This window comes from Nycticebus coucang, chromosome 14 (genome assembly GCF_027406575.1).
Source record: "Nycticebus coucang isolate mNycCou1 chromosome 14, mNycCou1.pri, whole genome shotgun sequence".
NCBI classification, from domain to species: domain Eukaryota; kingdom Metazoa; phylum Chordata; class Mammalia; order Primates; family Lorisidae; genus Nycticebus; species Nycticebus coucang.
The window spans coordinates 5,061,113-5,086,643 of record NC_069793.1 but is presented as its reverse complement, the minus strand read 5'-3'; the positions used below and the strand labels follow the sequence as shown (position 1 = coordinate 5,086,643).

The following is a 25,531-nucleotide window of genomic DNA, read 5'->3' as shown; positions in this document are numbered from 1 at the left end:
ACCTGAGCTGGCGGCTTTGAATCCAGCCTCGTCCGCCAAACAACAATGATGGCTACAACCAAAAAATAGCCAGGCGTTATGGCAGGCGCCTGTAGTCCCAGCTACTTGGGAGATGGAGGCAGGAGAATTGTTTAAGCCCAGGAGTTGGAGGTTGCTGTGAGCTGTGATGCCACAACACTCTACCCAGGGTGACAGCTTGAGCCTCTATCTCAAAACAAACGAACAAAGTAATAAATCAATACACAAACACTAATGAAGGCTGATGAACATTTCTTGTGTTATCTGATACCACAGGTAGGTAAAACAGCCCAATCTGCATGTGGTCTGTGGGTCGCAGGTTGGACACCCCTGATCAAAGTCCGTACACACAGGGATGGATGTCCATAGGTTATATGCAAATACTGTGCCATTTCATATTAGGGATTTGAGCACCCATGGATTTTGGTGTGCTTGGGATCATGGAACCAAGATCCTGAGAGACAACACAACTGTATGAGCTCTGTTTTTTCCTGTGTAGTAACAGGTGACTGGCCTGTACAGCGTGGATACACTGGACAAAGTGACGATCCTTTCCCGAGTGGAAGCGAGCAAGTAGGCAGGAGATTTCTTCATGCTGCTAAGAATGGCTGGGCGAGGTGGCTCATGCCTGTAATCCCAGCCCTCTGGGAGGCCGAGATGGGTGGATTGCCTGAGCTCACAGGTTCTAGACCAGCCTGAGCCAGAGTGAGACCCCCATCGCTAAAAAGAGCCAGGCGTTGTGGTGGGCACCTGTAATCCCAGCTACTTGGGAGGCTGAGGCAAGAGAATTGCTTGAGCTCAAGAGTTGGAGGTTGCTGTGAGCCACGGCACTCTACCAAGGGCAAAAAAGTGAGACTCGGTCTCAAAAAAAAAAAAAAAAAAGAGAGAGAATGGTGTGAATTTTAAATTGATAAATTTTTGTTTTTTTTTTTGAGACAGAGCCTCAAGCTATTGCCCTGGGTAGAGTGCCCTGGCATCACAGCTCGCAGCAACCTCCAACTCCTGGGCTCAAGTGATTCTCCTGCCTTCGCCTTCGCTGGGACTACAGGCGCCCACCACAACGCCTGGCTATTTTTTAGTTGCAGCCGTCATTGTTGTTTGGCAGGCCGGGGCTGGATTCAAACCCGCCAGCTCAGGTGTATGTGGCTGGCGCCTTAGCCGCTTGAGCCACAGGTGCTGAGCCTGTTTATTTCTGAAATTTTCCATTTAATATTTGCAGTCTTGAGCTGCCGTAACTAAGTGGTTAGGAGTAGGGACATGGCCACGTCAATTGCTGGGGTCAAGGGTGGGATTTCCACTCTTGAGTTTTGCAGAGGGAGCATCTCAGCCCTTCCCCTGTCCTCCAGTTCAGTAATTACTGCCTGTGGCTCTGAGAGGGGGAGGCTGTCCACAGCAGGCATCTCTGCTACTTCAATAAACCAGAAAAACCAATCGTCTATTTTAGGAGCATTTAGCAGTCTTAGGGTCACTCTGAACCAGTCAAATTAAGCAACTATTTCCTTATATTCAGACAGCTCTGCACGGGCATTTTACTCCTAGAAAGGATGCTGAAATGTCCCCAGCATCTGGCTCTCCCAGCAGATTGGACACGTACCTTTGCGTAGAATTGGCTACAAACAGTGTATTTAATCTCTTGCCGTTAATCCCCTCATGTTCTGTATAGAGCCCCTGAAATCGTACAAGTCACTGAAAGGGTAGTGGATCTCTGCATTTTATTTGCCACAATGCCTGCTGTGCAGAACACTCACTTCTTGCCTGCCTCATGTTGACGGTGAAGGCTTTAATTGGGGAGGGCGTTAAGAATAACCTGGAGGCTCTGGGAGAGGCTTTCTGAGTGGTGGATCCGAACTGTCTGCTTTGATGCCCTCTTCAGCACTGTGTTTATCTGGGGCAAGCATTCACTTGGTGATCTTACTGCTTTCAAAAATGGGATCTATTTCTTCAAAATTAGCCAGGCCATAGGAGTTTGCTTCCTGCTCACTAAGTAATAATGTAAATATTGTTGAATGGTTTGCATGCTGCCGTGAGGTAAGGTTATAACCCAGTGGGATGTAGTTTTGCTGACTTGCTCTCTTCTTTCAGAATTGTCAAAGCAGAGCTGGCAGGTTCTGTGTGCTGACAGCTCCCAGGTGTGTCCCCACCTCAGCCTCTCCATCTGCACCTGGGTGCCCCTGGTGACATTTCAGATGTAGTGGGTCCATGTGTGAATTCTCAACTTCCAGCCCCAGCCTGTCCCCTTCCCTCACTGAGACTTTTTCTGGGTCAGTAAGTGGCTCCTCGAGTTCAAGCCTAAGCCCAAGGGTCGATTTTGTCAGCCTATCCAGCCCAAGTGCCTCTGAAACCTGTCTCCTGTGGGTTGTCCTCCCTCCTGACCTTGCTCCCAGCCCCAGTGAAGCACCTTCCCCACCTTCATGTCTGCCTTTGGGCCTGAAGGACTTGCCTGCTCTCCCCTTGGCTGGGCCATCCCCTGGGCTGGCCAAGAGGGCCCCCTGACACCCCTTCTACAACCCAAGTGCTGTCCAGGCATCACCTGTTTACTTGCTCTTGGCCTTGTGTCCAAGCTGCAGGTGGCAGAGGGGCCGTGGCTGCTGGTGGGCAGCTCCTCTCCCCCTGGCACTTGGGAGGTGGTCAGCAAATGTTTGCAGAGTGGACAGAGGGGTGGGAGTTGGTGTCTCAGGGCTCGCTGCCAGTTGGCCCTTCCTGTGTCTTGGCTGGCTGGGCACCGAGCTAGCCTGGCTTCTGTGAGCGGGTCTCTTTGGAACTGTGACATCTGCTGGTTGTGATAGGTTCTGCATGTGGCCCTTGGGAGGCATCAAGGGTAAAAACAGGACAGCTGACGAGTGAAGAGAACACACACACACAGAATTTTGGGTTTTGTTTTTTTTTTTGAGACAGAGCCTCAAGCTGTCACCCTGGGTAGAGTGCCATGGCATCACAGCTCACAGCAACCTCTAACTCTTGGGCTCAAGCGATTCTCCTGTCTCCGCCTCCCAAGTAGCTGGGACTACAGGCGCCTGCCACAACACCCGGATATTTTTTGGTTGCAGTCGTCATTGTTGTTTGGCAGCCCGAGCTGGATTTGAACCCACTAGCTCAGGTGTATGTGGCTGGTGCCTTAGCCACTTGAGCCACAGGTGCGGAGCCAATTTTTTTTTTTTAATGGTTCTTGGTACTTTTCCTCTTAGCTTCCTTTGTGTCCACTTAGTACAGCACAGGAAGAGATGGAGTTCAAGGCTAGGAGGAGCCAAGTCCTGGGAGGCAGGGAGGCCCAGGGAGCAGACGACGTTGCTCCTGGTGTCCTGAGCAGGTGTGCATCAGAGTCTGCCAAGTAAGGGGACAGGAGCAGGATGGAAGGGAGCCAGGAGCATACCAAAGAATTCCGAAAGCAGCTTCCTCTGCTGGGAGTGGGTAGGATCAGGAGCTGCAGGCGCCACTCAGCCCCTGGGGTTGCTAAAGCAAGTGTGACTTCAGCCAGAGCCCTGAGGAAGAAGCCCCGCTCTGTCCTGTGGACGCCCATTCTGGATAGTTCTGCACCAGTGATTTTCGTAGTCTTCCTAGCACCACGTGAAACCTGAAAGTGGTTTATCAGAACAGCTGCCGTGGGATGCCAGAGGCCGAGGCATTTGGTGCTGGTCTGGAGGCCCCCACGGCAGGTCATGGGTCCAGGACCATTGTGGACTTGAGGGCAGACGCCCTGGATTTCTTCTGGGCTGGAGGACTGGAAGCAGGAATAAGATTCGTCTCTGCAGTACAAGTTGCTGAACTTAGCATCAATGGGTGTGGCCTGGGATGCTGGCTTGGGGCTTTGCTTCTGGGGGGTATACCTGGGGGTTGGGGGTTCCACAGGCCCAGCCTTTGCTGGTCATCATGGGCTCCTAGGCAGAGGCCTGTACAGTGCTGGACAGGCAAGCTGGTGTCAAGTGTGGTGATGGCATCAGCTGTCAACAGAAAGTAAAACCTTAATTTCAGAACGAGCGATGCTTCTGTAGGAGGGGTTTTCCCGGTGACTGGAGACTGCTCTCCCATCTCACACCTTCACCCTTCACCTTGCAGGGAATCTCTGAAGATGGCAGAAGCCCACCAGGCTGTAGCTTTTCAATTCACAGTCACTCCAGAAGGGATCGACCTTCAGCTGAGCCATGAAGCCCTTAAGCAAATCTATCTCTCCGGACTCCACTCCTGGAAGAAGAAGTTCATCAGATTCAAGGTTTCCGATATTTATTTAAATCTATATGGTATTCGCTTTAACATCTAAGAATGGCCTCCTGATGCTATCATGAGGAATAAGCATTTTGGACTGGTAACTGGCACATAATTTATGAGGCACCTTCATATATATTTTGACCACAGAATTCCTGGAGCAATTCTGTAAGGCAGATGGAGCGAATCAGCACACCATGAAATGGGGGGGGGGGACTGAGGCTTGAAGGGGAAGGGGAAACTGAGGCTCGAAAAAAATTCCATTTACTTAAAGAAATAGAGATGTATTCCTCTTTTTTTTTTTTCTTATTTAAGAGACAGCTCACATCAACCTCTAGCTCTTAGGCTTAGACAATTCTCTTGCCTCAACCTCCTGAGTAGCTAGGACTATAGGCACCCGCCACAATGCCCAGCTATTTTTCTTTTTTTTTGAGACAGAGCCTCAAGCTGTTGCCCTGGGTAGAGTGCTGCGGCATCACCGCTCACAGCAACCTCCAACTCCTGGGCTTAAGTGATTCTCTTGCCTCAGCCTCCCAAGTAGCTGGGACCACAGGCACCTGCCACAGTGCCTGGCTATTTTTTGGTTGTAGCCATCCTTGTTGTTCGGTGGGCCTGGGCTGGATTCGAACCCGCCAGCTCAGATGTATGTGGCTGACGCCTTAGCCGCTTGAGCCACAGGTGCAGAGCTAATGCCCGGCTATTTTTTGTTGCAGTTTGGCTGGGGCCGGGTTTGAACCCACCATTCTCGGTATATGGGGCCAGCACCCTACCCACTGAGCCACAGGCGCCGCCCTGTATTCCTCTTTTTAAGCATTTCTCATCTTTCATTTATTTTAGTTTTATTTTAAACATCCCAAAAGGAAAAGACACGTGTTTGAAAAAATGAAAAATATTCATAAAGTCAGAACTGAACCACCCACCCCCAACCCCAGGGGTAGCAGCTGTTGAGTTTGTAGATTCCCCAAAGTCCCTCCTTCAAGGGTAAGGTGGAAGAGAAAGACCCAAGTGCAAGAGCAGGTGGCAGCAGGGACAGCGGAGAGGTGGGTGAGGCCTTGGGAGCCAGCTGGGCTGCACAGGTGTCCCTGCACCCAGACAAATGACAGACTGAGGGACCGTGGTGACATCCAGTGCGTCTTGCCATCTGGGATATCCATCGCAATGAGGGAGGGAGCCACCTGCAGGGGGAAGCTGAGTTTGACCGACTGGATTCCCACAGAGTATTTTCCTAAATTGAATCTAGAAAAATAGAAGCTAGGGTGTGGGAGCTTGGCCGTCATACTCAACCAGTAGAAGTGTTGTTCTTTTCTTTTTCTTTTTTTTTTAGAGACAGAGTCTCACTTTGTTGTCCTCGGTAGAGTGCCGTGGCCTCACACAGCTCACAGCAACCTCCAGCTCTTGGGCTTAAGCGATTCTCTTGCCTCAGCCTCCCGAGTAGCTGGGACTACAGGCGCCCGCCACAACGGCCAGTAATTTTTTTTGTTGCAGTTTGGCCGGGCTGGGTTCGAACCTGCCACCCTCGGTATATGGGGACGGTGCCCTGCTCACTGAGCCACAGGTGCCGCCTCTTTTTCCTTTTATTTTATTTTACTTTATTTATTCATTTTTTGAGACAGTCTCACTGTTACCACTCTGGGTAGAGTGCAATGGCATCATAGCTCACAGCAATCTCAAACTCTTGGGGGCTCAAGCGAGCCTCCTGTCTCTGCCTCCCGAGTAGCTGGGACAACAGGCCCCCCACCACAATGCCTGGGTAGTTTTTCTACTTTTAGTAGAGATGGGATCTAACTCTTGTTCAAGCTGATCTGAACTCCTGAGCTCAGGCAATCCACCCACCTCAGCCTCCCAGAGTATTAGGAATACGGGCCTGAGCCACCGCGCCTGGCTTCTGTTCTTTGGTTTTTAAAGACCTGGAGAGAGGAAAGATTAGTAGATACAAAAATAGGTGATACACAGTATGTGGCCATGTGGATACCCTGGTTTATTGGAGGTTAGTCTAATCAAGCAGAGGAAGAAGGATCAGCCTGCCTTCAACCATACCGGCCTGGTGTGTATTTATTTATTTATTTATTTATTTATTTTGAGGCAGAATCTCACTGTCACCCTGGGTAGAGTGCCGTCTGTAGTGTTGTAGCTCACAGCAACCTCAAACTGTTGGGCCCAAGCAATCTACAGGTGCCCGCCACAACGTCTGGCTACCTTTTTTTTTTTTTTCTAGAGACAGTCTCACTTTGTCACCCTCGGTAGAGTACTGCGGCATCACAGCTCACAGCAACCTCCAGCTCTTGGATATAGGCGATTCTTTTGCCTCAGCCTCCCGAGTATCTGGGACTATAGATGCCCGCCACATTGCCCGGCTATTTTTTTGTTGCAGTTTGGCCAGGAACAAGTTTGAACCCACTGCCCTCGGTATATGGGGTTGGCGCCCTACCCACTGAGCCGCAGGCGCCGCCCAACATCTGCCTACTTTTTTCTATTATTAGTAAAAATAGGGTGTCACTCTTGCTCAGGCTGGTCTCAAACTCTTGAAGTCAAGCAACCTACCTGCCTTAGCCTCCCAGAGTACTAGGATTACAGATGTGAGCCACTGTGCCTGGCCTATTTTTTTTTTTTGAGACAGACTTTCAAGCTGTTGCCCTGGATTATAGGCGTGAGCCAACATGCCCAGCCTCCTGATTTGTTTTTTTTTAGTTTCAGTATGACAGCAAACTTTATTGGAAAACCTCAAGTACTTTACAAATTAACAATTCAGGTGTTGAGAACATACCAGGGAATGCCCAATTCTACTTGGATATTTACATTCTAGTCAGTTTCGGTTCCTGGCTAACAGTGTGGGATTCCTGTCTGGGAAACTCCATAAAGGTCCATGAAAGGTGTCCACCTTCATCTTATTATTTGATTGGTGTCCGGAAACCACAATAATCACCAGGTCCTTGGATTATCCTCTTGAGCTGATTGCCTACATCGCAGGTCAGGGACACTGTCTCATCCCCGGAGCACAGAGGCCGAGTCGCTCCACCTTCTCCGGTACTAGAGTGCTGGGGGTCAGCGCACGTTCTGTCTCGCACCTGCATCCACTTTTCTATCAGGCACATTGATTCTTTGCCCTCATTAGTGACCTGTTCATGGAGCAGCCTGATCATAGTCTTCCTTCCCTCTGTGGTCCGCCAGTAAGGGTAGGTGACGATTAACACCATGAGGGTGAGGATGAAAGTATTCCAGTGGGATTCTGACAGGTCCAGCCCATCCACAGGGAGCCGGGCCCTTGATGCAGGCTGTCCGTCAGCTGTAGATGGGGTGAATCTAGAAAGGCAGAAAATTTTTCCTTCAGAGAACATCTTTCCAGTTTGGCAAATTCGGTGGGGCTAATGCATCTTCCCAAAGAATTTAGAGAAGGCTTTGATAGTTTCTAAATCTGTTATCTTGGTCAAAGCAATATCTTATTAAGGTGACTTTAGTAAGAATTTGCCTTTTAGTTGGAATTTCTTTTTTTTTTTTGAGACAGAGTCTTACTCTGTCACCCAGGCTAGAGTGCTGTGGCCTCATCCTAGCTCACAGCAACGTCAGACTCCTGGAGTCAAGCGATTTTCCTGCCTCAGCTTCCCAAGTAGCTGGGACTACAGGTGCTGGCCATAACATCCAACTAGTTTTCTGTTTTCAATAGAGACAGGGTCTTGCTCTTGCTTAGGCTGGTCTTAAACTCCTGGCCTCAGCAATCCTCCCACTTCAGCCTCCCAGAGTTGCAAGGATTACAGGGTATGAGCCACTGTACCCAACTGCCTCCCTCTTTTTGACTGAAGTAGCTTACAGCACATTTTCAATGTGGAGCAAGGTCTCCACATTGAAAGTACTTCAGGGCAGCGCCTGTGGCTCAAGGAGTAGGGCGCTGGTCCCATATGCCGGAGGTGGCAGGTTCAAACCCAGCCCTGGCCAAAAAACCAAAAAAAAAAAAGAAAGTACTTCAAGGTCAAATTGTGTCCTGAGGCAGGAGGATTGGGCCGGGTGTTTGGAGTCAGGTGCTAGGGGGTCCTGGGTGTGGCATGGCTGGGGGGAAGCCTTCAGGACTTCATGGTGCCCTTCACCAGTGGACATCCAGGCCAGACCAGGTGGAGCCTGGGAATCTGTATGTTAAACTAGTGCCTTGGGTGAGTCCATTGTCCTGGGGTTGCTCTTGGGAGAAATGTTTCAAGAGAAGGTTTTGGCTCAGAAGTACATGCCACAAGTTGGAACAGCCACAGGCTGTAACTTCTGGGAAGGTTTCTGGAGTTGCCCATGTGCTGGAGATACCTGCTGACATCTCAGCAGCCCGTGGTGGGTGCTGTGCAATGTGATCGCAGTGTGTTTTGGGGAAGGACGTGGCTCACAGCTTGCATGTCTGTTTTCAGAATGGCATCATCACTGGTGTGTACCCGGCCAGCCCCTCCAGTTGGCTCATCGTGGTGGTGGGCGTGATGTCAACCATGTATGCCAAAATTGATCCCTCCTTAGGAATAATTGCAAAAATCAACCGGACCCTTGACACGACGTAAGTAACCTCTGAAATCTCCAGTTGTCTAAGAAATTGTTAATACTTAACTGCTCGTTTTTGTGTTTGAGACAGTGTCTAGCTCGGTCACCAGGCTGGAGTGCAGTGCTCACTGCTGTCTCAAATCCCACATCCAGAGGTCAATTGATCCTTCCCCTTCAGCCACTGGCATTTTATTGCTGTTTTTTTTTTTTTTTTTTTGAGACAGAGCCTCAAGCTGTTGTCCCTGGGTAGAGTGCTGAGGCATCACAGCTCACAGCAACCTCCAACTCCTGGGCTCAAGCAATTCTCCTGCCTCTGCCTCCCAAGTAGCTGGGACCACAGGTGCCCACCACAACACCTGGCTATTTTTTGGTTGCAGCCATCATTGTTGTTTGGCGGGCCTGGGCTGGATTCAAACCCGCCAGCTCAGGTGTATGTGGCTGGAGCCTTAGCTGCTTGAGCCACAGGCGCCTAGCCGTTTTTTTTTTGTTTTTTTTTTTGAGATAGAATCTCACTATGTCTCCCTTGGTAGAGTTTCGTGGCATCACAGCTCACAGCAACCTCCAACTCTTGGGCTCAAGCGATTCTCTTGCCTCAGCCTCCCAAGTAGCTGGGACTACAGGCGCCTGCCCCAACGCCCGGCTATTTTTTTGTTGCAGTTGTCATTACTGTGTTGGTTAGCTGGCCTGGACTGGGTTCGAACCCTCCAGCTCCGATATTCTCCCTACACACACACACACACACACACACACACACACACACACAGTAACTATATTATGTAATTTAGAAATTATAATTTACACTCTGAGAGGCCGAGGCAGGACGATGGCTTTACCTCAGGAGTTCGAGAGCAGCCTGGAGGGAGAATGAGACCCCATCTCTTTTAAAAATAGAAAAATTAGTTGGGTGTTATGGTAGGCGCCTGTAGTCCCAGCTACTGGGAAGACTGAAGCAGGAGGATTGGCTTGAGGTTAGGAGCTTGAGGTTTCTATGAGCTACAATGACACCACAGCACTCTACCCTGGGCAACAGTGTGAAACTCTTTGTAAAAAAAAAAAAAAAAAAAAAGGGGGGGTGGCACCTGTGGCTCAGTGAGGAGGGTGCCGGCCCCATATACCGAGGGTGGTGGATTCAAACCCGGCCCCAGCCAAACTACAACAAAAAAATAGCTGGGCATTGTGGCAGGCGCCTATAGTTCCAGCTACTCGGGAGGCTGAGGCAAGAGAATCACCAAGAGCTGGAGGTTGCTGTGAGCTGTGACGCCACATCACTCCACTGAGGGCGATAACATGAGACCCTGTCTCTAAAAAAAAAAATACACACACACACACATATATACATATGTACACATATATGACCCTGGATACTCAGGAGTCATGGAGAGGCCAGCCAAGTTGCTCATGACTTCAAGCTGGCTCAAGAACTCTGGCACACACCTTTATAAGCATCTGCAGGAGACAGAGTAAGCGGTGCATCCTGTGGAAGAGGTGTGCCTGGCAGGAGGACAGCTGTTCTTGTGTGGTGTGTGCAGCTCCACCTATCCTTTGCAGGGTCAGCAAAGATTCTTTTTTTTCTGAGACAGAGTCTTAAGCTATTGTCCTGGGTAGAGCCAGGGAGACATAGCTCATAGCAGTCACCAACTCTTGGGTTCAAGCGATCCTCTTGTCTCAGTTTTCCTATTTTTAGTAGAGACAGGGTCTCGCATTTGCTGGTCTCAAACTTGTGAGCTCAAGCAATCCATCTGCCTCAGTCTCGGAGAGTGCTTGGATTATAGGTGTGAGCCACCGTGCCCGGACAGAAAAATCTCTTAAAACTGGGTTATATTTAGAAGTGTTGGCTATTTAGAGCCCTGTTTAATCTGGGTCTTTATAAGATTTGTTTCTTCACCCCTCTTAAACCTATTTTGGTAAACTGGGCCATCCCTGGCCCACATTTAGAAAGACAAGGTTGAGGACTGGAGTTTTCCAGCCTCAAGAGTGCTCTGGTGCCTCCTTTCTGGAGAGAACCTCTCGTGTCACTAGGGCGCTGCCTTCAAATCTGTCTGTCTCTGCATCTGTCTGGTCTCCTGCAGCCTTGTGAGGAGGATGTTCTTTTTTTTTTTTGAGACAGAGCCTCAAGCTGTCACCCTGGGTAGAGTGCTGTGGCATCATAGCTCACAGCAACCTCCAACTCCTGTGCTCAAGTGATTCTCCTGCCTCCGCTCCCCAAGTAGCTGGGACTAAAGGCGCCCACCACAATGCCCAGCTATCTTTTTGGTTATAGCCGTCATTGTTGTTTGGCGGGCCCAGGCTGGATTCGAACCTGCCAGTTCAGGTGGATGTGGCAGGCGCCTTAGCAGCTTGAGGCACAGGAACAGAGCCAGGAGCATGTTCTTTCAAAGAAATCTTTATGCTAATGTTTTAAATTGCAGTGCCTATAGGTACATTAAAAAGTCCTGATTGTGTCCTTTATTTGTTTATGCTAAAATACTGTTTGATTTTTGTGAGTCAAGTATGTATGTATTTTCTCCCTGGCTATACAGGCCGAAGAAATCTAAAAAATGTGGATTATCCAAAAGATAGCTCCTTAATTCCTAAATTCAAGTTTGCTTGCAGATGAGGTGATTAGGAAAGGACATAGGGATTTAAAGTACAGACTTCAGCTAAAAGGCCGGATCTGACAGGTTATAGGAATATACAGGGTTTTTTTTTTTTGTTTTTTTTTTGAGACAGAGCCTCAAGCTGTCACCCTGGGTAGAGTGCTGTGGCATCACGGCTCACAGCAACCTCCAACTTCTGGGCTCGAGTGATTCTCCTGCCTCTGCCTCCCAAGTAGCTGGGACTACAGGCGCCCTCCACAACGCCCGGCTATTTTTTGGTTGCAGCTGTCATAGTTGTTTGGTGGGCCGGGCTGGGTTTGAACCTGCCAGCTCAGGTGTATGTGGCTGGTGCCTTTGGCACTTGAGCCACAGGTGCCCAGCTAAAAGTCTCATCCTTTTTTAAAAATTTCAGATTATTATGAGGGCACAAATGATTAGGTTACACAGGGTATGCATTTGTTTATTTAAAGCCTCATCTTTAGGGCTGGGTGTAGTGGCTCACACCTGTAATCCTAGCACTCTGGGAGGCTGAGGAGGGTGGATTTGCCTGAGCTCACAGGTTCGAGATCAGCTTGAGCCAGAGTGAGACCTGGTCTCTAAAAATAGCTAGCATTGTGGCAGGCGCCTGTAGTCCCAGCTACTTGGGAGGCTAAGGCAAGAGAATCACTTGAGCCCAAGAGTTGGAGGTTGCTGTGAGCTGTGACGCCATGGCACTCTGCTGAGGGTGACAAAGTGAGACTCTTGTCTCAAAAAAAAAAAAGTCCCATCTTTACCACAAAATATATCACTTTCCTTCACAGGTGAAAACATTCTCTGAATTTAAGTTTACTGCTTAAATGGTTACTTTGTGATTCGTTTCTTTGTTCATGATAAATATTCCTGTCTAGGTCTCAGACAGGCTCTTTTGATATAAATACTTGAGATGATAGTTGTGACTAATAGTTGGAGATTATGACTAATGGCAAAAATCCAAGAGTACGTTTGATGTGAAAAAAATCCTAAAGAACCAAAGAAAATAGAGCAAAATCTCTGTGTGGGCCGGTGGAGGAGCAGCAGGTGGACACCGCGTGGCGTGCTCTGTGGGCAGGCCCAGCCCCAGGGCCCCCTCTGCCGTTTGTGCTGAGACCCTGGAGGGAGTTTGTATTTTGCCCTGGTTTATTTGGAGGGCCCTCCCCAGACCATTTTGAGCATCCTTTTCCTGCTGATGAGTTTGAACTCTCCTTGGTTGGTCTCCGCAGTGGCTGCATGTCCAGTCAGACGAAGAATGTCGTCAGTGGCGTCCTGTTCAGCACGGGCCTCTGGGTCGCCCTCATCGCCACTATGCGCTACTCGCTGAAGGTGCTGCTGTCCTACCACGGCTGGATGTTTGCGGAGCATGGCAAGATGAGCCGCGCCACCAAGATCTGGATGGTACTGAGCTCCGCTCCCCGTGTGTGAACAGTGCAGGGCCTTTCAAAGAAGGGTCTTCTTAGCACTTGGCTTCTGACTTGGGTTGTGACCCTAATTGCTAGAGTGGTTTGATTCACCATGATACAAGTGTTAGCAGGGAGTGTTTTTCTTGAATGATGTGAGTGAGTTCTGTAGCATTTTATTTTATTTTATTTATTTATTTTTTTGAGACAACCTGTCGCCTTTGATAGAGGGCCGTAGAGTTGTGACAGCTCACAGCAACCTCAAATTCCTGGGCTCAAGCCGTCCTCTTGCCTCAGCCTCTGGAGTAGCTGGGACTATAGGCACCTGCCGCAACACCCAGCTAGTTTATCTATTTTTAGCAGAGATAGGGTCTCTTGCTCAGGCTGGTCTCAAACTCCTGAGCTCAAGCAATCCACCCACCTCGGCCTTCCATAGTTCTAGGATTACAGTTTTGAGCCAGTGAGCTTAGCCTGTAGTTTTTCTATTTTTAGTAGAGACAGGGTCTCATTCGTGCTTGGGCTGGTCTCGGACTTCTGGGCTAAAGCAATCCTTCTGCCTTGGCTTTCTAAACTGTTGGGAATAGGGGCATGAGCCACCAGGGCCCAGCCCTATTTAAATGTTTTCGTCAGCTCAGGTTTTCTGGAAAGAAACTATCCAAGCGGGGTGGGAATCATCTCTGGACTTCGGAGGCTTCCATCTTTGGGGCCCAGGCCCCCGAGGGTACCACCTGCCCCTTTGGGTGGTGTAAGCACTTTTAATCCCAACCTGGGTCTTAGGGTCTGAGGGCTGTTCACACAAGTTTTGTGATGTGGCCTAGATAATTTTAATGAGCTGCCCACAGTGAGAACATTCTCTTCAAAACCTTTCTTCTGCTGGGCTATCCCAGGGATCCGTCAGTGTGTGTGGAAGGAGTGTCAGCCTCAGTTACCTGTCGCACCTGAGTTTGGCCCCATGGCCTCCTGCTGAGTTGCTGCTCAGTGGCCCCAGCTGTGGCAGGGCCATGACCTCCAGAGCCTGCTTGTGGGAGGAGCGTGCAGGTCACCTCCATGACTCTTACACCTCTGGGCTCCACTCTACCTATCCAGTTTCCTGCTATTATTGTTTGGGTGTGAGATTTCTGATTTCCAGACAAGTATAATTTAGCACTTAGGAGAGATTCAGGGGTGATCCCCCCCAGTCCCAGGGCAGGATAAACATGCTCTCTTCCTCAGAAGTCAGTCCCAGCCCTATTCAGCACCAGGACTCGCTGTGTCCTCCACCCCACACCAGAGCCCTAGAAATTCCCCAGTTTTGGTCACTATGAGGTGAGCCATTATCATACACGTCTCCGTCATATGACCGCAAACAAGGGTCCATGGAGGTGTTCTCCAAGAGGCATAATGATGGCATGGGGGGACAGCGTCCCTTCCCCTTGTCATGGCTCCAAGGTCCCCATGTGCACAGTGAGGCTGTGACATCACAGATGCAGCGAGGGGCCTGGCCTTGGACTGACACTGGGGCAGCGGTATCGCAAAGCCTTTTCATGAGGGGCTTAGTGTTTCTTAGGGCCTGCAAGTGTGGGGCAGAAAGGGGACTTAGAGGAAAGGTAAAGCACCACAGAAAGTCAGCAAGTTGCATATTTGAGAATTGTCTGCGGCTCTTTAATGTCATCTCAGTTTTGAACATGTTTTTTCTTTCAGGGTATGGTCAAGATCTTTTCAGGCCGAAAACCCATGCTGTACAGCTTCCAGACCTCGCTGCCGCGCCTGCCCGTGCCAGCCGTCAACGACACCGTGAGCAGGGTGGGTTGCAGCACCGGCTGCGTCTTGTGATTAGGGCTCGCATCTCACCTATATCCAGCAATTACTGTACTGGTTTGGCTATATTAATAGCTCTCAGCAGTGTACCTCATGAGGTTGTTAGAGAAAGTCTTTTTTTCCCTAATGTATCACTACATTTTAGATTTTTTTTTTTTTCCCCAAGACAGGGTCTTGCTCTATTGCCCAGGCTGGAGTGCAGAGGTATCATCACAGCTCACTGCAACCTCAGCCTCCTAGGCTCAGGTGATCCTTCTGACAGGAGTCAGCTTCCACTCTTGACCCCAAGAAGAGACACTCTTGAAATTTCATTGTTATCCTTTTTAGTTGTTGTTTTGAGACAAGAGACTCACTCTGTTGTTCTGGGTAGAGTGCTGTGGCATCACAGCTCACAGCAACCTCAAACTCTTGGCCTTAAGTAATTCTCTTGCCTCAGCCTCCTGAGGAGCTGGGACTATAGGTGCCTGCACAACGCCTGGCTAGTTTTATTGTCTTTTTTTTTTTTTTGAGACAGAGTCTCACTTGGTCACCTTTGGTAGAGTGTCCTGGCATCTTAGTTCACAGTAACCTTAAACTGTTGGGCTCAAGCCATCCTCTTGCCTCAATTTTTCTATTTTTAGTAGAGATGAGGTCTCACTTTTGCTCAGGCTAGTTTTGAACTCTTGAGCTCAAGCAATCCACCCGCCTCAGCCTCTCAGAGTGCTAGAATTACAGGCATGAGCCATTGCACCCAGCCTGGAAACAATTTTTTTCTAATTTTACTTTTTTTATTTCAGAATGTTCTAGGAGTGCAAACATTTTGGTTACATGCATTACTCTTGTACAATTTGAGAAAGGTGATAATTGTGTCCTCTGTTAACTTTTCTTATCAACTTCAGAATTATTTTGGTGGCTCAGGATTTGGGTGCTTTTGAAGCCTACAGGGATGAGGAAGTTTAGTTGTGTAGTTAACATTGACCTGCAACGCCAGTTAACATTGGAATGAGTTAACTTCTCTAATCACTGATGAGACCAACTTGGGAATGGTTTTAACATCTTTAAAATATGCTATGATTGTTCCTAAGACATGGGTGAGGAAACCATAGGCTTTGGTCAGTGTGTTTTTTTTTTTTTTTTTTGTAGAGACAGAGTTTCACTTTATCGCCCTCGGTAGAGTGCCGTGGCGTCACACAGCTCACAGCAACCTCCAACTCCTGGGCTTAGGCAATTCTCCTGCCTCAGCCTCCCGAATAGCTGAGACTACAGGCGCCCACCACAACGCCCGGCTATTTTTTTGTTGCAGTTTGGCTGGGGCCGGGTTTGAACCTGCCACCCTCGGTATATGGGGCCGGTGCCCTACTCACTGAGCCATAGGCGCCGCCCTGGTCAATGTGTTTTAACTTGGTGTTTTTTTCTGTGACCCCAGTATCTGGAATCGGTGAGGCCGCTTATGAAGGAGAAAGAGTTCAAACGGATGACGGTGCTTGCCCAGGACTTCGCTGGCAGTCTTGGACCAAGGTTACAGTGGTATTTGAAGCTTAAGTCCTGGTGGGCCACAAATTATGTGAGTCTACCACATACTGTTGTTCTTGATGACATTTTTCTGTCTGAAAAACCAATTTTGGGAGGGATGACAGAGCTGCAGTGACCGTTTAGATTGGCCAGCGTCACCCTCAGGACGAATGAGAAGCTGCAGTGATGGTTTTACCCGTGTCCCTAGGAGGAAGTGCAGCTGCAGTGACAGTTTCCCCTGAGTGTGGGTGGACATTCAGGGGGGAGGGTTTGCGTCCCTCATGGCATGATGCCATTTCTGCACAGGGGAGCCTTCTTGGTCTTCCCAGGGAACCCTGCTGTGCACCACCTCTTTCATGGCAGTGACGTGCTGTCCTGGTGACATGCTCCTCTCCTCCCCTTCGGACCTTTTGAGGCAAGGCCATCCTTTCTGCGCTTGCTGGTCAGGGTAGCAGCAGTCACCTCCGTGGGGTCAGGTTTGGCTCAGAGTAGTGTCTCAGCTGGCGCAGTGTGCAGGGATAGCAAGGGAATGTGCCTGGAGGGTGAAGCAAGAGAGGACAACTCATGTGAAGCGAAGGTGTGACAAGTGATGTGGACAGAACTAGCAGATGATCTGGGAGTCTCAGCGCAGCTGGGTGGGCAGCATCTGGAGGGAGCTCTCCAGGGGGCTGCAGGGCGTCCTGTTCTGTTTTCGGGTCAGGGGCTGGTTGTACAGGTGCGCTGGACTTGTAAGCGTGAACTTGCTGTGCACTCAACTTGCATGTACATGGTTCCATGTGCTTCAAGAAAAAGCTTTAAAGAAAGTGGCCCCTGGGTCCTGAAGGTCATGCATGGACCACATTTGTGCATGGTTGACAGGATCCCACTGCTGCCTGGGTGCCATCAAGACATGGGTGCTGGGGACTGTCACCGTGCACATGGTTCCTCAGGGTAGTTCTGTCACAATAACCACGGAACTGGATTGGGATGGGTGGAGGGGAACTTCTTTTTTTTTTGTGTTAGAGTCTCACTCTGTCTCACTCTGGATACAGTGCTGTGGCATCCTACTTATACAGCAACCTCAAAATCAGGGTTCAAGTGGTCCTCTCATCTCAGTTTTGGTATTTTTAGTAGAGATGGGCCTCGCTCTTGCTCAGGCTGATCTGGAACACCTGGGCTCAAGCAATCCACCCACCTTGACCTCCCAGAGTGCTGGAATTACAGGCATGAGCCACCGTGCCAGCAAAGTGGGGGGCTTCTTCAGGGAGACCCAGGAAGGGGAGGAGGAGAAACGCCATTTGGAGCAGCTGAGGTAGTACTGGTTATTCAGATGTTAGGAATCAATCTTTGATCTCTCTTCATTTGCCCTTTTTTTTTTTGAGACAGAGTCTCACTTTATTGCCCTCGGTAGAGTGCCATGTGTAGCTCACAGCAACCTCCAACTCCTGGGCTTAAGCGATTCTCTTGCCTCAGCCTCCCAAGTAGCTGGGACTATAGGCGTCCACCGCAACTCCTGGGTCATTTCTAGAGATGGTGTCTTGCTCTTGCTCAGGCTGGCCTGCAACTCCTGAGCTCAAGTGATCCACTTGCCTTGGCCTCCCAGAGTGCTGGATTACAGGCGTGAGCCGCCACGCCCTGCCCCTCCTGGCGGTCTGGAGTCCACTGCCTCCGTGCTGTGTTCTATCTGGTTAGGACTTCGTCTCCTACTTTGGGAAGGCCCCCTTAGACCCGGTCAGCGCACTTCCATCCTGCTCTGCTCCTGCTAAGGTTGTCTGGTGTTTGCGCCCACTAGGTGAGTGACTGGTGGGAGGAATACATCTACCTGCGAGGACGGGGGCCGCTGATGGTCAACAGCAACTACTATGCCATGGTGAGTCCTGGCCGGAGTCGTCTGAGGGTGCAGTGGGTGGCATGTCTACCCCACAGAAATGGTGTTTTCCTGGGCCTTTGGGCCACCTTGGAAAGCTTGGAGGGCTTGACCTGGCTGCTCTCAGTCCTGCCTGCAGGGCCAGAGACCCTTGTGCGAACCGTCTATCTTTGCAGAGTAAGCTCAAGGGCACTGAGCTACTGCAGAAATGTTTGGATTGTGAAATGCGGTCCTGGCACACAGGAATTCCCACCATATGAGTACCAGACTGCTGTTTTCCTAACTCCTGAGTTGGCACTGAACCTTGTGCCACCATAGCCTTAAGGGTCTGTGTGCCTGCAAAAACCCCCAGAGGTCAGAGTCTAGAGTTTGCCCCTGCCGGGCCTGCCACACCTTCTGTGCGGGGAGCAGCCAGAGGCTTGTGTGTCCGCCGCCGTTTCTCCGTAGGACCCCCGGGCTGTAAGCAGGCCCCCCAGTCTGGGTTCTCAGCCCCCAGCAAGTAACATTATTTCTCCTTCTGCTTCACGTTTATTTTTCCTTTCTTTTTCTTCTTTCTCTTTATCATTTGCTTTTTCTTTCTGTTTTTCTCCACTTCATTATTTTCCTTTTTTCTTACCATATTTTATCCTATTCAAAACCTTTTCAGACTGAAAGCAGACTCAGCAGCACCGTGCAGAGTGCCTTTTCTTTCCTGGACCCGGTATCTCTTCCCTCCTGAAGACTTTAATGTTCATTTCCTACAAACTGTGGTGCTTTCCTGTATGATCAGGGACACGCTTGTACATAGACTCTTTCAAAATGTAGCTTAGACCTGTGTCCCATAGCATACACACACATTTAGAGCTGTGTCTCAAAATTTAGAAAATTTCTAACATAGTGCTATGTAAATGATTATTTTAATCTTTGTTTACTTCTCATTAAGAATACTGCCTAATTATCTTTCTTTTTTTGAGACAGAGTCTCACTTTGTCACCCCTGATAGAGTGCTGTGTCGTCCTAGCTCACAGCAACCTCAAACTCTTGGGCTCAAGTGATTCGCTTGCCTCAGCCTCCCACGTAGCTGGGACTACAGGCGCCCACCACAATGCCTGGCCGTTTTCTTTTAGAGATGGGGTTTCACTCTGGCTCAGGCTCGTCTTGAACTCTTGAGCTCAGGCAATCTACCTGCCTCAGCCTCCCACAGTGCTAGGGTTACAGGCTTGAGCCGCTGCACCGGCCTCCTAATTATCTTTTTTTTTTTTTTTTTAATGAACTCTTTTTTTTTTTTTTCTTAAACATTTTATTTATTTATTTATTTATTTAATTTGGCTGGGGCTGGGTTTGAACCCGCCATCTCTGGCATATGGGACCGGCGCCCTACCCACTGAGCCACAGGCACCGCCCTTTTTTTTTTTTTTTTATTGTTGGGGATTCATTGAGGGTACAATAAGCCAGTTACACTGATTGCAATTGTTAGGTAAAGTCCCTCTTGCAATCATGTCTTGCCCCCATAAAGTGTGACACACACCAAGGCCCCACCCTCTTCCCTCCATCCCTCTTTCTGCTTCCCCCCCCCATAAACTTAATTGTCATTAATTGTCCTCATATCAAGATTGAGTACATAGGCCTTTTTTTTTTTTTTAATGGAAGTGGTCTCACTCTGTCTCCCTGGGGAGACTGCCATGGCACCATCTTATCTCACAGCAACCTCAAACTCCTGGGATCAAGCAACCCTACTGCCTCAGCTTCCTAAGTAGCTGGGACTACAGGCACCCACTACAACGTCCAGCTAATTTTTCTGTTTTTAGTAAAGACAGGGTCTCGCTATTGCTCAGGCTGGTCTCAAACTCCAACACTCAGCCCCTTCCTAATTATCTAATAGCTCCCTGACTTTTATTTTCACTTTCCTTTCTGTGTCTTATGGGAGGATATTTAGGGCAAAATGCTGTTCTTGTTAATAGCGCAAGGATACTTGTGGAGTTGAGTTCTTATACAATATTAACAAGGTAAAGCTGACCGAGTATAGAAAAGGACAAATGCCAACTTATTTTGTGGCATGGCAGATGTGGCTGAACACGTCGATAGGCGTAGCAGTGTGGGGCTATGTAGTAACCAGCTCGTGTCTTCCTAGGAACATTCCCTCTACTGTCTCGTCTTTTCAGGATTTGCTGTATGTTTTACCGACTCACATTCAGGCAGCAAGAGCGGGCAACGCCATCCACGCCATCCTGCTGTACAGACGCTCGCTGGACCGGGAGGAAATCAAACCAGTAAGCAGTCAGACTGCTTTTTTTTTTTGGTGGTTTTTGGCCGGGGCTGGGTTTGAACCCGCTACCTCCGGCACATGGGACCGGCGCCCTACTCCTTGAGTCCCTTCCCTGCCCCCCCGTCTGCTCTCTGTCACCCCAGATAAGTTCGGGATTTCCACATCTTTATGTACGTAGAAACATACGTTATGCACCTCTTTTGAGATCTAGTTTCTTTCACCCAGCGCGATTATTTTGAGATCAGTTCTGCGTATCTTAGATACATCTGTTGTGCTTTAGTCATAAATTTACCCTTTGAAAAGAAAGCTTTATTTGTTTTGGAAGGAAAGTAATACTGCTGGTGAAGGTCATATGCAAAATAAGATGTTTCTTCCTTAAATATCTCTTTGGTTTACGTTGTTAATTTATAAATAATCTATTTGAATGTGCTATTTAGGACTTAACAAGTTGTGGAAAGTTGCACACTGGCAACGTTCCAGCTGGAAAAGATTTAACTCAAACCATGTAACATTTACAGAAAACAAATCCAGAATTTTTTTTTTTTGAGACAGTCTCACTATATCACCCTCAGTAGAGTGCCATGGCATCACAGCTCACAGCAACCTTGAACTCTGGGGCTTAAGCAATTCTCTTGCCTCAGCCTCCCAAATAGCTGGGGCTTCAGGTGCCCGTCACAATGCCAGGCTGTTTGTTGTTGTTGTAGTTGTCATTGTTGTTTAGCAGGCCCAGGCTGGGTTCGAACCTGCCAGCCCCAGTGTATGTGGCCAGTGCCCTAACCGCTGACCTACGGGTGCCGAGCCAAATCCACCATTTAGATGTGGGGTCTTAATTTGCTGCTTTCCCCCCCTGGGGAATATATGTAAAAATATATTTCTATTACAGATTCGGCTCTTGGGATCCACGATCCCACTCTGCTCGGCTCAGTGGGAACGAATGTTCAATACCTCTCGGATCCCAGGCGAGGAGACAGGTGAGTGAGAGAGGGCTCCCTTTGGAAATGAGTTAGATGCATCAGAGGAAGTGTCAAAGAGACCAAATTGATGTGCTCTGACCCTCCCTGAGATTTTAGGTTGTCAAGCATTCCTTCTGTTGACTCCATCTTTATTAGGCCTGGTAAGTTGACTTATTTCCAGATTTTAACTTTTTTTGTTGCTGTTGAAGGCTATCTTCTATTTTTTATCAGGTCTGCTTAAATATTCCTATTATTATTATTATTTTTTGACCCTCCTCCCACCCTTTTTTTTTTTTTTTTTAAGAGGCAGGGTCTCTGTCACCCAGGTTAGAGTACAGTGGTATTATTATAGCTCACTGCAGCCTCCAAATCCTGGGCTCAAGTGATCCTCCTGCCTCAGCCTCCCAAGGAGCTGGGACTACAGGCATCCACCACAACACCCAGCTATTTTTAGAGATGGGGTCTTGCTCTTGCTCAGGTTGGTCCTGAGCTCCTGGGCTCAGGCAATCCACACTTCTCGGCCTCACAGAGTGCTAGGGTTATAGGCGTGAGCCACCGTGCCTCACTAGTTTTTCTGTTTTTAGTAGAGACGGGGTCTTGTCCTGCTTAGGCTGGTCTCAAACTCCTGAGCTCAAGGGATCCACCTACTTCATCTTCCCAGAGTGCTGGGATTACAGGTGTGGTCACTGTACCCAGCTTAATGTCCTTTGTTATAGCATGTATAAGGTGGCACAGTTTAGCCCATACGCTGGAGTATAGAAATGGAAATTATTATTATTTTTTTTTTAGAGACAGAATCTCACTTTGTCACCCAGTGGTGTGGTGTCACAGCTCACAGCAACCTCCAGCTCTTGGGCTTAGGCAATTCTCTTGCCTCAACCTCCTGAGTAGCTGGGATTACAGGTGCCTGCCACAAGGCCCAGCTATTTTATTTTTTTGCCAGGGCTGAGTTTGAACCCACCACCTCCAGCATATGGGGCCTGTGTCCTACTCCTTTGAGCCACAGGCACCGCCCAACCCAGCTATTTTTTTATTGCAGTTTGGCCGGGGCCGGGTTTGAACCCGCCACCCTCAGTATATGGGGCCAGCACCCTACCCATTGAGCCACAGACGCTACCCAGAATGGAAATTATTTTTATTAACTAAGCTTAAACCTAGCTGAGACTACAGGCACCCGCCACAATGCCCGGCTATTTTTTGGTTGTAGTTGTCGTCGTTGTTTGGCAGGGTTGGCTGGGTTTGAATCCGCCAGCTACATTGTGTGTGGTTGGCGCCCTGGCCGCTGAGCTACAGGCGCCGAGTCCCTAGCTGTAATCTTCATATCTTAACTAGCCAATAGATTTTCATGGATATTCTGTGTTGCTAATCATAGCTTCCAATGACAGATTTGAGAATTTTCTTCTAATCCCTTTGTGTTTTATTTCTTCCTTTCTTTTTTTGCATTTTTTTTTTGTTTTTGTCCGGGGCTGGGTTTGAACCCGCTACCTCCGGCATATGGGGCCGGCACCCTACTCCCTTGAGCCACAGGCGCCGCCCTATTTCTTCCTTTCTTTTTTTAATTTTTTTTGTAGAGACAGAATCTCGCTTTATGGCCCTGGGTAGAGTGCCGTGGCCTCACACAGCTCACAGCAACCTCCAACTCCTGGGCTTAAGTGATTCTCTTGCCTCAGCCTCCCGAGTAGCTGGGACTACAGGCGCCCGCCACAACGCCCGGCTATTTTTTGGTTGCAGTTTGGCCGGGGCCGGGTTTGAACCCGCCACCCTCAGTATATGGGGCCGGCGCCCTACCAACTGAGCCACAGGCGCCGCCCTTCTTCCTTTCTTTATTTAAAAAATTTTATGTCCTGGTCAGGATCTTGGAGGTAATGGGGAATTTAAGTGGTCACAGTGTGCCTTCTTACCTTGTTTCTGACTTTAAAGTAAAGGCTTCAGATGAAGGTTTGGGTTATATACATAGTGACTTGTACCTAAAACCCCAGTGCTTTGGGAAGCTGAGGTGGGGTGATTGAATCCAGGTGCTTGAGGCTGAAGTCCAGCCTGGGTGACAAAGTGAGACCTTGTCTCTAAAATGAATGAATGAATAAATAAAAGCCTTCAAGTGTAGTCACCTCAGGTTTCCCCAACTTGTGACTCTGGAGTCTTTGTCTCCTCCCCACACCTGGCTCAGACACCATCCAGCACCTCAAGGACAGCAGGCACATCGTCGTGTACCACCGAGGCCGCTACTTCAAGGTGTGGCTCTACCACGACGGGAGGCTATTGAAGCCCCGGGAGATTGAACAGCAGATTCAGAAGATTTTAGACGACCCATCAGAGCCCCAGCCTGGGGAGGCGAAGCTGGCGGCCCTCACCGCAGGAGACAGGTGTGCAGCCCCTGCCATCTGTCCTGTTCCTCAGCAGGTGGAGGCCCCTCATGGTGCTGCGCTCTGCTGTGTCTGTGACAGGCCCCACTCCTGGCCCCGGGGGTCCCTGGGACATCTCTGTGTGTGGCAGGCAGGCGTGTATGTGTGGAGAGACCCAGGACCCATGACACCAGAAAGTGGAGAGCTAAGCTTTTCCCGGGGCCAAGGGTGTATTTATTAGGAAATAGAACAAAATTTTTTGTTTGTTTGTTTGAAACAGACTATCACTTTCTTGCCCCCGGTAGAGTGCTGTGGTGTCACAGCTCACAGCAACCTCAAACTCTTGGGCATTAAGCAATTATCTTGCCTCAGCCTCCCAAGTAGCTGGTACTATAGGCACCCACCACAGTGCCTGGCTTTTTTTTTTTTTTTTTTTTGTAGAGACAGAGTCTCACTGTACTGCCCTCGGGTAGAGTGCCATGATATCACACGGCTCACAGCAACCTCTATCTCTTGGGCTTACGTGATTCTCTTGCCTCAGCCTCCCAAGCAGCTGGGACTACAGGCGCCCGTCACAGTACCCGGCTATTTTTTTGTTGCCAATGCTCCCATCTCACCAGCTCTCATGCTGGTTAGGAGAGCTAAATCCCTCTCTTCATGCCCTTTCCACCAAGATGTTCCATTGTTGAGCTATACAGGTATTATAACTCTCAATCTTCCTAGCCATAGGCTATATGGGCTGCTGCAGCCGGCTGTGCCATGCAGAGGGCAGGGGCGTGTACAGCACAGCAAGAGCATCCTCACAGTGCCAAGCTGGGGAGGGCCCTAGGTGGGCGCCTGACCACATGTGGGTGGGATTCTGCCAGCAGCTGCCATTACAGGGACCAATTCAGGCTGAGAAACACAGCAGTAGGTGGCTGACATGGGCATGGAGGGCAGTCCCCAGAAAGCAGGTGCCTGGTGCCCAGGCAGTGAGGTCCTACGAAAAGGCCTTATGAGGGGGTGTTTAGGGAGGATCGTTTGAGGAAGCCGGTACCGTCCCGCAGCCGGGGTGGCCCTCATGAAGCCGGAAGGAGCAGCAGTAGGGCAGTGTGTCTCGGGCACGGTGAGCTCACGCTGGCATGCTCCTGAGGGGAAACACCTGAGAGGGAGCAGGTGTGTGGGGGGAACCAGGCTCACCCCCTCTGTCGCTCTCTATGTGCCACCGCCCCCACGTGCCACGTGCTCCCTCTGGATGGGGACCACGCCAGCATCTTACCTGTGTCAGCTCTTCACACAAAGGACTGAGTACAAACCAGCCTTCAATGTCACCTCCTAAGTGGGATATGCATTGGGCTCGATGGCACTGCGGATTGTCATAGCCAAGCACTCTGCAAAAGAAGAGGGTGGGAAGAAGGCCAGATGAACCGGTCTGGATGGGTGGGCAGGGGCAAAGAGGCCTGGGGGAGTGAGTGAGAGGGACCCAGGAACGATAGAGGAAGCCTTGCCCTGTGAGTGTCAAGAAGCAAGTGGGGGGTCCAGGGGGGTGGCCTCACCGTAATCCCAGCCCTCTCGGAGGCCAAGGTGGGTGGATTGCTTGAGCTCAGGAGTTTGAGACCAGCCTGAGAGCCTGAGACCCCATCTCTTAAAAAAAGAAAAAGCAGCCGGACATGGTGACAGGTGCCTGTAGTCCCAGCTACTATGGAGGCTGAGGTAAGAGGATTGCTTGAGCCCAAGAGTTTGAGGTTGCTGTGAGTTATGTCACCACAGCACTCTACCCAGGGTGACAGAGGGAGACTCTGTCTCAACAAAAAAAAAGCAAGTGAGCATTGCATCAACTCTGCCTGTCCCTACCAAGGCGGGCACCAGGAACTCGTCACAGTGTCATGCGGTCATTTGCGGCATGGACTTGGGGGCTGACAGCCTGGGTTTGGATCCCTCCTTGTCACAAAATAGCTATGACCTTATCTCTGTGGGCCTCAGTTTCCTCATCTGAAAGACGGGCACATATGTTGAGAATTGAGAAGATCACTGAGGTAGTCTATGACAGTGGTTCTCAACCTCCTAATGCCGCAACCCTTTAATACAGTTCCTCATGTTATTTTTGTTGCTACTTCATAACTGTAATTTTGCTACTGTTATGAATCGTAATGTAAATATCTGATA

General features: G+C 49.5%; 1 protein-coding gene across 1 annotated transcript in view; it reads left to right on the top strand.

The window, feature by feature from the left end:
- Window positions 1-25,531, top strand: part of CPT1A (carnitine palmitoyltransferase 1A) — a 62,970-nt gene that overhangs the window by 20,046 nt on the left and 17,393 nt on the right. Inside the window, exons 2-10 of the mRNA XM_053561331.1 lie at window positions 4,072-4,225; window positions 8,601-8,740; window positions 12,539-12,710; window positions 14,393-14,494; window positions 15,915-16,052; window positions 17,772-17,849; window positions 19,988-20,095; window positions 20,975-21,062; window positions 23,212-23,407. Of these exons, the coding sequence (XP_053417306.1) occupies window positions 4,085-4,225; window positions 8,601-8,740; window positions 12,539-12,710; window positions 14,393-14,494; window positions 15,915-16,052; window positions 17,772-17,849; window positions 19,988-20,095; window positions 20,975-21,062; window positions 23,212-23,407 (1,163 nt within the window). The 5' untranslated portion in view covers window positions 4,072-4,084. The remainder of the gene's footprint in view (window positions 1-4,071; window positions 4,226-8,600; window positions 8,741-12,538; window positions 12,711-14,392; window positions 14,495-15,914; window positions 16,053-17,771; window positions 17,850-19,987; window positions 20,096-20,974; window positions 21,063-23,211; window positions 23,408-25,531) is intronic.